At 39.5% G+C, this 14,812-nt stretch overlaps 1 protein-coding gene across 2 annotated transcripts in view; it reads left to right on the top strand.

Annotated features, from left to right (window-relative positions):
* Positions 1 to 14,370, top strand: part of SLC25A36 (solute carrier family 25 member 36) — a 53,496-nt gene extending 39,126 nt beyond the window's left edge. For both annotated transcript variants that reach the window (XM_006134828.4, XM_006134829.4), the window contains exons 5-7: positions 1,767 to 1,833; positions 8,543 to 8,832; positions 9,642 to 14,370. In XM_006134828.4, the coding sequence (XP_006134890.1) occupies positions 1,767 to 1,833; positions 8,543 to 8,832; positions 9,642 to 9,835 (551 nt within the window). In that variant the 3' untranslated portion in view covers positions 9,836 to 14,370. The remainder of the gene's footprint in view (positions 1 to 1,766; positions 1,834 to 8,542; positions 8,833 to 9,641) is intronic.
* Positions 14,371 to 14,812: the final 442 nt, after the last annotated feature.

Below are 14,812 nucleotides of genomic sequence, written 5' to 3'. Positions count from 1 at the left end.
CTCGCTGACCCTGGGATCCGTGCAGCACTACCGCTTTGAAATGCCGTGGGGAGCCTGGCCTCAGGCCCTGGGCTGCATGCAGCATTTCAAAGTGGCAGCGCTGCATGGAGCCTGGGGTCTAGCCCCAGGCTCCATGCATCACTGCTTCTTTGAAGTATCCCTCCTCTTCCGACCTGCCTTGCTTCCCTTCCCTTATTTCTGATAGAGGCTGCAAGTAGGAGGGAGAAGCAGATAATCAACTAGTCATTCACATCCCTAGTAAGAACTAATAGCTTTCAAAGTGCAAGAGACATGAAGATAATTAATTGGGAGGGCAATGAAGGAGTTTGTTACAACACAGTGGCTTGTAAGTGAAAGGTTAAATTGTTTCTAGTTTTTTACAACTTTGGCACACACTGCCACTAAATCTTTGGAGGTATTTGATCTTAGTAGTTTAAGAAGCATAGATAATTAAGGTTGTTTTGGAACAATAATTTGATCTCAAATTAGGATTTAATCAGCTATTTTTAAACATGTAAAAAAACCCTCAAATTTTAAAACAGTTAAGATCCTTTGGCATTTCTGTTTTTTGAATTCTTAAGTCATTTGTGTACAAGTTTTCAGTTGTAAATGTAGATGGTGATTGATCACAAGTAACTGCTGTGCAAGCAGTTCTGCTTAAATATATGTAATTGCAATGATCTTTATCAAAATCTTGTTTTGCTGAAGTATGCATCGGAAATGCACTGAATGATACTCTGATACTTTCCCCAGCCCCTGAGTCCATCCGCTGGCAACAGATTGCACAGTGATATGCAAGTAATGTGTATCACTCCGGAAGCACAAAGTATCAAAATTACTACTTGGCAAGTGTCCAGCTCTTCCCTGTTCTCTCCTGCAGACATGTCACCTGGTTAATGGTGCATGTATGATACTAAAAAGTAAATGTATCCAGAGCTACATCTTACTCTTCATGGTTATGCAGGAGCAAGAGAAGCTCTATCTTCTGTCCACTTAAAAATTGTCCGCTTAAAAAAACAAAACAAAAAAACTTAAAGCATTAGCCCTAATGCAAACCTGAATAGTTGCTGTCTGACTAGTTAGTAGTAATTATGCAATCCAGTTTTTTAAACAATTTTAATGTTTGTATGCTGCTACAAATATTCCTGGGGCCAACCAACAATCCTTGCTTTTGAATTTTAAATAAATCATTGGAATATTAATACACTCTCCAATTTAACTATTCTTTATAGTTCAATGTTAAGTCCTTTACTGTACAGTAATTTGTGTCTTTTAGCTGCATTGTAGTAGATATTATTCAGTTTGCATGCTCTTAAACTCGGGTTGTATTTCAGGTAGTAAACTAAATGTGCAGAGAATGTTTTTATCCTATTTCAGTTCACTTCAGTTGCATTTCAGTGCACTTTTATTAAAATATTTCCAAATTAACTGAATAATATCTGTCCAGCTAGTCTTGCTGTTCTAAGGTGTCAAAAGAGAAATATGTACAACTGGAATTTTTATGTGGAGATTTTTTATTATTTTTCATTTTTTTACTAAGAATTCACTATATGAAATGTCAGTGTAAAACAGTGAGAGTTTATTAGCTCTGTAAAAATACAATTAGAGGCCTACAGTGGAAATGTTTTTAAAAATCAATATAGTCTGAGGTGTTTGGTTTTTTTTTCTCATGGACTCTTCCTTACTGTGTTCATTTAACTTTTAACTAAGTTTGTTTTTTGTAACATTATCAAATCTAACTTTTTTTAAAAAAAATATTTGTTTAGGTTTTACTGCAATCACAGCGACCAATCCTATTTGGTTAGTAAAGACACGATTACAGCTTGAAGCAAGGTAAAGAACCCTTTTAATACTGTCAATGCTTACAAGCTTTATTGTTTAATAATTGAAAAAGAATGATGCTATAAAATTGATACTTGGTTTAGAGGAGAGAGGGTTTTTTTTATAGTCAAGATTTCAGTTGGTAAGGCCACACATTAGCCTGATTCTGAGATGTACACTGTCCTTGTTCCAGTAGTTTAATTGGATGGTAGTGTGATGTTGTCTGGAGGTGTACTGCAGTATTCTGGTGACTAGTCTTCTCTGATATTTTTCCAAAACTAATAGTGCTTTAAACAGCCTCAATCACATTAATGAACTGTTTGCTTGTTTAATCAAATCCCTGAACACTGCAATTTTGTATTCCTAAAAATAATATTTTGTAACGTGAGTTTGCTTACAAAAGGGCAGAGTTGATTTGACTGCAAATATAGAAGCAGCCTGCTGAATAGAAATCACCTGGTTTCTTGTTTACATGATAAAGGATGAATGATTTTATATTATTTAGTTAGGCTGGAAAACAACACACATTTCTTTTCTGCACCATATCCACTAAGAACAGCTGAGAGAGACTTGGCTTAATCTGATATGACTTTCTCCAGATTTTTTTTGCCTGTTTTACCACCCCTGCTTTTTTCGTAAACTTCGTATCACTATCATGCCCCTCTTTCAATACCCTCATGCAAACACATTCATGACCCAACAAATTCATTTACAGGCAGTCCCCGGGTTACGTGCAAGATAGGGACTGTAGGTTTGTTCTTAAGTTGAATCTGTATGTAAGTCGGAACTGGCGTCAGCCGCTGCTGAAACTGATCAGTTTCAACCGCGGCTGAATCTGGATGCCAGTTCTGACTTACATACAGATTCAACTTAAGAAACCCAGGTGTCCCCAAGTCAGCTGCTGCTGAAACTGATCAGCGGCTGATTCCAGGAAGCCTGGGGCAGAGCAACTCTGCCTCGGGCTTCCTGTAGTCAGCCGCTGGTCAGTTTCAGCAGCGGCTGACTTGGGGACGCCTGGGGCAGAGCAGCTGGGGTGCTGCTGGGTTGCTCCAGTAGCACCGAGGAGCCGCGCTACTGGGTGCTACTGGAGCAACCCAGCAGCACCCCAGCTGCCCTTCCCCAGGCACTCTGATTCAGCCGCTGCTGAAACTGACCAGCAGCGGCTGAATAAGGACGCCTGGGGCAGAGCATCTGGAGTGCTGCTGGGTTGATCTGGAGCGGTGCTGAGGGATCAACCTGGCAGCCCCCAGCTGCTCTACCCCAGGGGTAGGCAAGAAAAGCCTGGTCTGTTGGGGGGGGGGGGCACTAGCTGCACCCCGCCCCCTCAGCAGACCAGGGAGACGGGGGTGGCGGGACCGCCCAAGTCCTCCACGGCTTTGCTCCGTCTCCCTGGTCTGCTGACCTGGGAGACGCGGAGCAAAGCCGCAGAGCACGCGGGCAGCGGGACAGTCCAGGCGCGCCGCGGCTGTCCCACTGCTGGTGTGCTCCGCGGCTTTGCTCCCCATCTCCCTGGTCTGCTGGACAGATCAGGGAGATGGAGAGCAAAGCCGCGGAGCACGCCCGCAGCGGGACAGCCCAAGCGTGCCCAGGCTGTCCCGCTGCAGGCGTGCTCCAAGGCTTTGCTCCCCATCTCCTTGCAGACCAGGGAGACGGGGAGCAAAGCAGTGGCGTACGCCCGCATCAGGACAGCCTGGGCGCGCTTGAGCTGTCCCCCTGCGGGCGTGCTCCGCGGCTTTGCTCCCCCGTCTCCCTGGTCTGCAGGGAGCAAAGCCTTGGAGCACGCCCGCAGCGGGACAGCCCGGATGCACTTGGGCTGTCCCGCTGCGGGCGTGCTCCGCGGCTTTGCTCCTGTCCCCCTGGTCTGCGGGGGGGGGGGGGGGGGGGGGGGGTCCAGCGGCTCTTCTGGCTGAAGTTCCAAATGTATCTACTCTCATATTTGAAAACTTGTTCAGTGCCTTTATTTTAGTGTTAGTTTGGCATTTTATTCTCATACCTGTCACTAAAATGCCAGCCTCTGTTGAAGGGCAGCCGTTCATAGCAGGGTTCCATGTTGATTGCTTTTTGTCCCTTTTTCTGTGTGTTAAAATTAGGCAAAAATTGAGGCAATCTTACTTTTGGTATCAAAGGCACACCAGTCTCCCATGCTGATTTATTTTCATTAAGTCTTCCTAATTATCATTCATTGTTTTATTACTCCTTCAGGCAGGCTCCACATTCTATACTATTTGCCACTACAAAGCCAATTTGTAACCAGTCTCGTGCTTTCAAGAATGTAGTTAGTGCTGTCCACTGTTGAAATTTGCTCCCTGAAAGATCTCTGCTCTGCTGTCATGGAAAACACCCCTCCCCAAGCCCTCTAAAACCTGAAAACTAAACCACAGTAATGCAACAGTTTTGTTCCATGGCAGACTACTGTGTCCCTGGATAGATTACATCTCGAAAATGAGCCTTGCTTTGTATCAGCATGCCTTTTTTGTTTTAACAAACACACAATTGAATTCTAAACTCTCTTTCTAGATCTTAATTGTAAGTATAGAAGGAACCTTTGTTGGAAGTAAACAGTTCATGAAAGGTGTCAAATTTATTTTTATATGTTTAAGTTCAGAATTGTAGTTAAATATATTTTTTCTTATTTTTTTAGCAGCAATTTGAAAATAGAACATCTGATTGAAGTAATTTTTTATATTACAAAAAGTTAAAGATATTCCAAGTGCCAGGAAACATCTGAGAAATTAACACTATCAAGTAGGGATTATAAATAACATTCTTTAGTAGCATTTGACTCAGCTATTATAGATGCATACAGATTCAAGGTAGCATTTTGCATCATAGCAAGTACTCTTAAACTGCATGAGCATAATAGTGACGCAAATCCAGGAGCTGTCCCTGTGTGACTGACACTGAAATTAGGTAGTGGCAGTTTCTTTCCAGAATGTTACATAACCCAAGTGAATTGTTTGATTTTGTTCAGATGTATAATTTATAGGACTTCTGTGTACCTGAATGAGATGCCTGTGTTATTGTGGGAGATTACACCCCGTTCAGCTTACAACTTAAATGTGACTTACGTCATCTGAAGAAGTGGGTTGGACCCACGAAAGCTCATGATACCATCTCCATGTTTTGTTAGTCTTTAAGGTGCTACTAGGCTATTTGTTTAAGTTTTTCCTGTTACCGACTAACTTGCCTACCCTTCTGAAGCTTTATTCTTTGATATTCTTCAAATAAGTGGCTGCTATAATGGGCCTGATGATGTGTCCATTGAAGTCCATGATAAAACTCCCATTGATTCTAGTAGGAACAGGAGTTCATTCAGTGCTTTGCTGTGTATAAAATGAAATTGTGGTGGCCTTCCAAGGTGGTTTTATTGAATATAGAGAGAGTAAAACATGCTCTCCACATTTTATGCACAATCTTATGCATTGAAAGGATAATTTCTTCTTCACGCAGACAAATACTTGGATCCCCATTTCAGGAATGAATGTGCATCATGCATGTGGGATCTTTGAATAAAAGAATCCTCTGGGACTGTGTCTGCACTGTTCATGTCCTTATGCCTGTCCTTCCTCCTCCCTATCCAACAGTATAAAGAACAGCCATGATCATCCCTTAGTTTCCGCTTACCACCTGAGGCAGCAGGATAGAGGCTATGTCTACACTGCAGGGAAAAGTCAGAAAAAATATGCAAATTGCAAGCTGCAATTTGCATATCTTTTTTCACTTTTCTTCCGAAAGAGGCTATTCCAACATTTGGCTCATCTACACGGGGCCAAATGTCAGGAAAAAACCCTCTTTCAGAACACCCCTTCTTCCTCGTAGAGCGAGGTTTACAGGGATGCTGAAAAACATGTCTGCTTTTCCGATTTTTTTTCCCCCGGAAAATCAGGCATGTTCCTTGGATGTGGCAGAGCTTTTCCAGGATAACTATGGTATTCCAGAAAAGGTCTGCAATGTAGACCTAGCCAGAATTGGCAGCATTCACCACTTTACTGTAACATTTCCTTCATTTTGTGCGGCAAGGTTTTGATTCCGTATTATATATTCCCTCCCTTTTTGTTTGTTTCCTCCAGAAAACAGCCACCCTCAAACCCTTTTACACCTTCAACTTGGCACATTGCCATAAAGGCAAATCTAAAACTATTGGGATATAAGCTCTTCATGTACATAGCAAAGAGGCATGACAGTGAGGGACAGAGATACCCCTGTAGGGTATAGCTTTGTCTCTTTTCTGTAGCTAAAATTCATGCACCAGTTACTGAATAGAAGGGCCATAAGCTATTTGATATCTTGTACTCCACTTGTCTAAGTGGGTTATTTGTGTCCATAAACAAGAGCCCCCTAGAACCAATTAACAGTTTGTATTAGAACCCTGTTATCCTTGCCTACATAGCAAAGAACGGAGACATCATAAACTCTGTGGCCAACAGGATGTATCTTTTGAGAGAGGAATGCAAATGCGGACGAACTTGCAAATGAAGCACGGATTTGAATTTCCCATGCTTCATTTGCATAATCACGTCCGGGTGCTATTTCGAAATAAACGCATCTACACAGCATTTTTTTTTTTTTTTTTCAAAATAGGGTATTTCAAAAAAGCGGCCGGATGCAATCATGCAAATGAAGCATGGGAAATTCAAATCCGTGCTTCATTTGCAATTTCGCTCAGCTTCAATTGCATTCCTCTCTTGAAAGAGGAATGCAGTATAGACATACCCTGATAGATGATAGGGTGCTCAGTACTAATACCGAATTCTACCATGCATTCTCTCCATGGCACTGAGAGCCTATCAGTGACTAGTGCGCACATACCCTCAAGTGACACAGTTACGCTGCCATAAGCTTCTCCCACCAACTAGCTTATGCTGCTTATAGAGTTGGAGTTTTTATGCCAGTGGAAGAGCTCTCATCCATCGGCATAGAACATCTTCACCAGATGCCCTGCAGTGACATAGCTGGATGAGTAAAGCTGCAGCGTTGTACATGGCTTAAGATTGGTGGTGAGTTTTTCCATCAGAATGTCTCGTGAATGACAAACCTGTGTCATAGTTACTGAGTGCTCACAGCAGCATGTTGATCATTGTCTACATTGACTGGGACACTCACTCCTTGTTTTAGTGTAGATGTACATGTAGACAATGCCCTCGCCTCTTAATTGCATTAAGCAAGGTAGTTAAAATGACAAGCCATCTCAGCACAGAGTGTATCTAAATGGATTATAGTGTCTGACACCAAATGGCAGGAGCACTCCATCTTACAAACATCAAGGCTTATTACACTACAGCCCAGGCTACAATCTTTCTGGTTCAGAAATATCCCTGTATTTGAAACATGCAAAGCAGCCGCCAGGAGTAATCCTCTTGTTTCTGTTAAGTATCATTGAGCTGGCCTGCTGAATAGAAGCCAAATGTAGGCCCACACTATTACATTCACTCTTTAGCTAGTAGGGATGTTAGCATATAGTAGTTTACACAATTAATTGATAACTCTGGACTAATTGATAACCCTGGTCTTACTGGTTAATCCTAATGACTATACGTGCACATACACACCCCTTGTTGCCTCTGTATCAAAGGCAGCAAAGGGATAGGATGAGAGCCAGTGCTCTTGGGGAGTTGGCTTTTACCTCCCCACCTCCCATCCTTCCTCCCATACCCTGCAAGTAACTGCTAAAAAAAAAAATCTAGCAGTTACACGTTTACACAAATACACATTCATTAACATCCCTATTGGTTAGTGGCAATTAGGGGCTTCTTGGTCCCACCTTGCGTGTTGACCCTGCTTGCTGGCCTCCTGAAGGGGTTTTCCACATAGACAAAACCTCTGGAAGAAGTTACTGTAAGGTAATGAATTGCTCTATATAGGCCAGAGTTCATATACTTTATTTCAGAAAGGTTTGGGGCAACATAAAAGTAAAATATAGTCCAGGATGTCTCTAGTTGTAGTGAAAGGGCAATGTCCTCTATTATTTTAATACAATTTATTCACTCCTACAAGAGACCTCTGGTGGCAGAATCTGTTAAGTGATGCAGTGTAGATGCTGTATTGTAGATTCATACTCATTCTGTATATTTGGTGTGTTTTCCCTACTTGAGGATCAGCAAGGGTAGTGGGAGTTTATAAATTAGTCCAATATTAACTTGTCCTGTTTGCAAGTTGAGGAATAAACCTTTTCTTGTGTGTCCTACAGGTATTAAATCTTCTGGACCCAATGTGCACAATTATTTGACCTCAGCTTTGGTTTAGCTGGATCAATTTAAATAATGAGCTACAATTTAGTACTTCATTTACTCCCTTTGAATGTTAAGCAATTCTCCTGTAATAGGTAACATGCTGTAGGTAACTGGGGATTTCAACTGATTAGTCTTAACTTTTTTAATGGTCATGCATTTATATACCTTGATAGTCTGATTCAGCCTGATTTTTCAAGCCTCCAAGATGTGGATCTCAAGGATACTGGAGACCTGTCTGAGACTCCCCAGTCCTTTAACTCTTCAGTACATCTTTTGGCCCAGATTCAGCAAAGTACTTAATCACGTGTATCACTGAAGTCAGTGGGATTGTTTGTGTGCTGAAATTGTGCAAGTCCTCAAACGCTTTTGAATCGGAGCTTTTTTGCATTGATTTGCTAGCTGTTTTGCAAAAGTCTCATGTTTATAGAGAAACGTATAACTGATCATTTAAAACAATGGTTGTGAACTAGTTGATGTTCCTTCTCTTTTAGGAATCGTGGAGAAAAGCGAATGAGTGCTTTCGAATGTGTCCGAAAAGTCTATCATTCTGATGGAATTAAAGGCTTTTACAGAGGAATGTCGGCATCCTACGCAGGCATATCTGAGACTGTTATTCATTTTGTTATTTACGAGAGTATTAAGCGAAAACTACTGGAATTTAAGACTGCTTCTAGTATGGATGATGAGGATGAATCTGTAAAAGAAGCTTCAGACTTTGTTGGAATGATGATGGCTGCTGCAACTTCCAAAACCTGTGCCACATCTATAGCATATCCACATGGTAAGGCCCACTTGCTCATTAAGAGCCCGATCCAGAGCCCAAAGAAGTAGGCAGAAGCCTTTTCATAGAGTTTCAATGTGCTCTCGATCAGTCCCAACAAAGGAATATTTTGCTTTAGCTACATTTCTGTATATCATTTGATTTACGGAACTGGTATGGCCAATTTATGATTCAGTAAGTTAACCAGAGGCTACTGTCTTCAGAAATCAGTGTAAAAGTATTCCTAAATAGTATTTAGTCTAATACTATTGGAACTGCTTCTACCCAGTCCTCAGATTCAGAGACACCATACTTTGTTGGGACCTCTATATTATGCTCATTATTTATGTAATTTTAAGTAACTAATCAACAGATCTTTTTTTTCTTATAAGCAAGATCTCTTCCTGTCTTTCACTGTGCTGTTCTTCTGCTCCATTTCCCCCCAGTACTGCTGTTTACTTTGTCTCAATCTAGCAAAGCACTTAATTATGTGCTTAATTATGAGGTGAAACAATATGATTAATCCCATATTTAAATGGTTTGTTGGACTTGGGGCACTGAAAGCACCATTACATTACCCAATTGACTGGGTATCAGGGAATTGCTAAACTTTTAGATTATTTTACTCTTGAAAACATGTGGCTTGTCTTTTTTTTCTTCCACGTTCCCAGCCCTTGTAATTGCCATGTTAAGTTTTTTACCTAGTATCTAAAGAGTGTATATGTTGAGGGTTTTGTGCTTGCGTAGTCTTTTGGTTACAGTGATTAATTTTTCATTACATTTTTGTAAGGTGAGGACCAAAATAACCAAGTGTTAATTTCTTTAAACAGAGGTTGTACGAACAAGACTACGTGAAGAGGGAACAAAATACAGATCTTTCTTCCAGACACTGTCTTTGCTTGTGCGAGAAGAAGGCTATGGATCCCTCTACCGTGGTCTAACTACACATCTAATCAGACAGATTCCAAACACAGCTATAATGATGTCCACCTATGAAGTGGTAGTCTACTTACTCAATGGATAGCAGTGTTACAAGGCTGTCTCTAGGACGTTGAAAGACCAAAAGATTTCAGTGGACCACCAAATATCAGTGCCAGTGTGGTGGGCAGAAGAAAAATATTGATCAGGAGCAGGCAGCTATGGATGAAACAGAAGATTGATTTTAGGCAACTATGAGCAATTTGTTGCCTTATTGTATGGTCCTTTTGAGACCATGTGACAAACAGGAGCTGCCCCCATGGGAATGCCTTTAAACACATTTATTTCAAAATTGCTATTTTCTCTCCATGTGTTAATTTTCATGCTGCAAAAGCAATGAGCTTCAGTAATTTGGAAGGAAGGAGTCCTATATTGCATTCTATTGCAAGGGACAGTCCTGTTCCATTTGTAATGTTTTGTCTTCAATACATTCTGTTTCAATGCACAATAAGCTGCTAGGGTGAGGAGGATGAAAGCATAGTCTCATAACTTTGTATGTCTGAAACTTGTATTCCACCTGAAGTCTCAAGGGAGGAGACTGAGGTAGTAGTGGCAGTATGCAGCTTCCATGTTGCTATCTCAAGGAATGTGACACAGAGACCTAAAGCAGAAGTATTCTGTCATATAAAAGGTGGCCTTTCTTCTGAGGCTGAGGTACAGTCTAAGTTAGTGTGAGAAGCTCTGGTTGCTTAACCCTGCAGGATACTAGTCTCTTAGTATTGGCATGCTCAGTTCTGCTGAGTCCTCTTGCTTTTATTATCATATTTCTTCACTCCCTTGTAGAATCTAAAGAGGACTGTATGATGATCTGTTGTAACAGTACATGAATTCTACTCTCCTGATCTGTACTGTGTCAAACACTACTAACACAGGGAATTTCAGAACAGTGTCTTTAAGAAGTCTCCATGAAGTATTTAAATCTTGCTTTACATAATGCAAGCTATACAGCTTTCACTCAAATTTAGCTTTATGCAAACTAAAAGCAAGCTTTATTGTTCTAAAACTTCTTCCTTCAAGACTTAGCCTAACACTGTAGTGACTAGAGTACCAATATTTCTCCAGGGTTAGAAGATGAGGGCACACACTTCACCATATGTAAAATTCTAGGAAAGCACATAGATAAACTCTTGTGTAGTAACAAGTTGGGAGTTGATGTAAATCATGTTCAGTGACATCCCAGCCACTTACATAATGATGGAGAAGATGGTAATTGAGAATTTTTTGTTTAAGCATTCCCCTTAAAAGTTGCTATATCCCTTGTGTTTGTCTAAAGCTGGGTCCAGAACTGCAGATAACAGAATAACTGTCCTCTCAATTGCCTGAAGATTCAGGCATTGTTTTTAATTGATGCTATGTAAAGCTAGTTACGGAATAATGGATTGCATTCAACAGCATATCGTAGCTACTATGGTTGCTTGTTCTGCCATAACTTACAGATCCAGAATATCAGGAATAAGTTTCACATTCTACGTAGCTTTTCAAACTCCCACATAGAACTTGAATACTTCCAGGATTACATCTGCTGCCTTTTGGATGGGATGTTCACAATGATTTTGTGGCAGTAACTTTCTACCTATTAATGCCACTACACTAGTATAACAAAACAGTGCAATTAACTCCTCCAGTGTGGTACTTTAGTGTACTTTTAAACTGTGCAGTGTGTGCAATGGCTTTATGTTACACATGACTCCTTATGCACTTTGTGGCCTTTTTTGGCTTGTGATTTTTTTTTTCTCCTGCTTCAGATTTTAGATATTGGTCCTGTGCAGTTAGAAACGGTGATGAATACATGGAGATTCTTTTAAAGCTAAGTGTATGATTTGAGTTCCAAATAGCTGGGCAGAAAGACGTTTTTGCAGTAGATCACTAGGACTGATGAAACAGTTTTGGAGAATTTTATACATAAAAGCTTGACATATACTAAACAACCATGTTGTCTTGTTTTGTTTTCCTTTATGCATTGTACTTCATACTATGGCAGAAGTCTTTCAGTACAGACGTGCAACCCTTGGTGTTAGATGCTGTTAGAAATACTTTACTTTTAAGGGCCATCTGTAGAGTACAAAGTCCACTACTATGCCGATTCAGTAGGGCTTGGCTGCATTCATCTGATTTCCTTTTGAGTATTCTTACCAGTTTTTTTTAGTTCAAGAAGTGTTCTAAATATAGCCTGTGTTGCGCACATTTAGACTAACATTTGTAATCTTTGTATTCTTATTCGTAAACGGAGATTATTTAAAAAACCAAACAAACAAACAGTTGAAGTTTTCCCAGTGACTTCTCTATGGGTACGTTTATACTTGCTCCCTAGTTCGAGCTAGGGATGCAAATGTAGCCGACCAAAATTGCTAATTTTAAGATTATGCAAATGAAGTGCGGGATATTTAAATCCCCACTTCATTAATAATTTTGGTTGGCTACATTTGCATCCCTAGCTCGAGCTAGGGAGCAAGTGTAGGCGTATCCTATAGGAAATCTGCTAATGCTGTTATTACTCACAACTAGCCTTCCTGCTTCCAAACATCAGTGGCCAGATTCTTCAGATCTTGCTGCTGACACCAGCATTCAACTAACAGCAAAAATTTAAATGCAGTAATGTGAAAGCCAAAAGTGATTATAAAGTAATAGCTAATTATGGGGAATGAGTTACATATAAAACATATTTTTCTTCAGGAGATATCCAAGTAGTTCAGTCACAGCTGAATTTTAGATTTAGCAAGCACACACAGCCCAAATTTATCCCCAGAGTTACCGGGTAAAATTCCCACGGTTTTGATGGGAGTAGTACCCATGTATTCCAGGGATAAACTTGGCCCACTAGATCCAGTCTGCCTTCAGAGAACATGCATTACTTCTATTGCCCTATTAGGTTTAGATTGTGTGTGGGTGCCTCACCGGGAAAGAATAGATCCCACTGAATCTTGTTTCTAGAGGGGTGATATCTCAGTAGAAAGGGGAGGGTTTTTGTTTGTTTTGCTTAACTCTCCTTGTTATCAGCCAAAGAAAGACAATCAACCTCTTGTTCCAGTTTTCATTGGGTTTTACTCCTTCAGAGAGAGAACTTTTTTTTTAATTTCTTCAGGGTTGAAATTTTTTTATAACAAAGAAACAAACCAAATTGTCTTTTTCGTTTAAAAAGCTACCACAATGTTCAAAGATACCTCTGAATTATTTCCCAAAGATGTACTGAAATTCTTTATGTAGTTTTCTTGGGATCTATTTTGAAGACATACAGAGGCAAACAGAAGATGCAACATTCAATAATACCATTTATTACAAAGCTGAAAGAATGTTCCTTGTTTTGGGTCATCATCTCTTACTTGATTCTTTAATGTATTTTACAGTTGTACTACCATGATTTTCTATCTAACAGAGAGGTTAAACCTCAGTTTTCTAGAAAGGGTACCATTCTGCAAATTATTTTACATATCAATCTAATTTATGTAAACAAACATCCATTTTTATTTAAATATATTTGATTTGACTTAACAGATGGTTAAGCATCAAGAAACATAGTATAATAAAACTGCAAGTCTCCAGGTTAGCCAGATGGTGGCAGTATAGTGTGTGCTGCTCAAAGCTAAGTGGATTGGTGTTCCACTTAAAATTTGTATCTGGTTTTCAACAGTTCTCAGTTTTTCTACAGTACACATTGTCTAACAAAGATATTTATAAAATAATGGCTTAGCACTGTAAATTATTGTGGCTGGAACTTGGAAAGCCATGACAGAAAATCTTCAATGAACGGGGTCTGCACCTTATAAGTCCCTATCAATATCCTGGATTTAGAAATCCTAACGTGCAATGTGAAATGTCATGAGGCAAGTTTTGGTGTACCAAATGGAATGTTCTACCTATCTTTAAACTGACTGCAAGATCTGTTCTTTGTTTTTCCTAACGTTTTGATTTGTTAGCATACATTGTTCTTAGTAGGATCACACTAGTGATTTATGATGGGTTTTTATTTGTTTTTTATAACGAATGATTGAAACATTGGTGTATTCATAGGTCTATTGTACCTATATAATTCCCTGATTACATGATACACTCCACACATTTCCTTTTTTAAATAAATGATCCATCAAGAATGACAGTTTGTGCTTTTTTGCTATTTTTATTTTTTCCCTCCTGTCAGTTGTATTTTAAACATTCCTTATATTGTACAATTTTTTGTTTTTTAAGTTATTTTGAAAATCAGATTGGAGACATTTCAAAAATGTTGCTTCCTGGGTTTTTTGTTAATTCTAGAAACAAGCAAAATGCTGATATGTGCAAATTAAATTAAATTTATTACAATTCTCTCTGTAAAAACTGAAGTCATGTAAGTTATCAACTGTTCTATTTAAGAGAGTCTGCAAACCCTGCATATGTGAACATAATTATGCCGTAAGAGTCATAGCTAAACAGTCACAAATGAGCATTTGAGAATCCTTTAATGTTCATGTGAGGTTTGCTATTATTCTTGCATACATGTAGTTGGCTGTAAACTATGTGCATTTACTCTGTATTTATATTATATAACTAACTCTCTTTTGTTTGGACTATTTTAAACTTAAAAAATAAAATGTGCTTATATTGAAAGATGGTGCGTGGTGTTGGACCAAGATTATTTTTTTTAAAATAATTTGATTTTACACACTATGCATTGCTGGAGAACTCAGGTCATAGTAAGAGGCTACCTGGAAAATTCCCTTGAATCATTTCAGCATATGTCAGTATAATTCTAGCTAAAAACTACCATGCATTTGAATTGTGACCCTTGTAAAATATGTGGGTTCTGCCTAGTTACTGTTACTTTAGGATGAGATTTAGATAAGACCTGAGCTCTTTCTCTAATCTACATAGCCACTTTATAGCAATTTCTGAAGAACAAGCATTTGACGTGGAATCTTTGGTCAACATTTCCTCATTCTCCTTTTTTTTTTTTTTTTTTGAGGAGTACAGGATCTTTTGAAACAGGGTATTTCTGTCAAAAAGCCCCGTTTAGGGGAAAAAAGCGGCGGCCGCCATTATGCAAATGAAG

This window comes from Pelodiscus sinensis, chromosome 10 (genome assembly GCF_049634645.1).
Source record: "Pelodiscus sinensis isolate JC-2024 chromosome 10, ASM4963464v1, whole genome shotgun sequence".
NCBI classification, from domain to species: Eukaryota; Metazoa; Chordata; order Testudines; family Trionychidae; genus Pelodiscus; species Pelodiscus sinensis.
The sequence above is the reverse complement of the archived record's forward strand: the minus strand, read 5'-3'. Positions and strand labels throughout refer to the sequence as shown.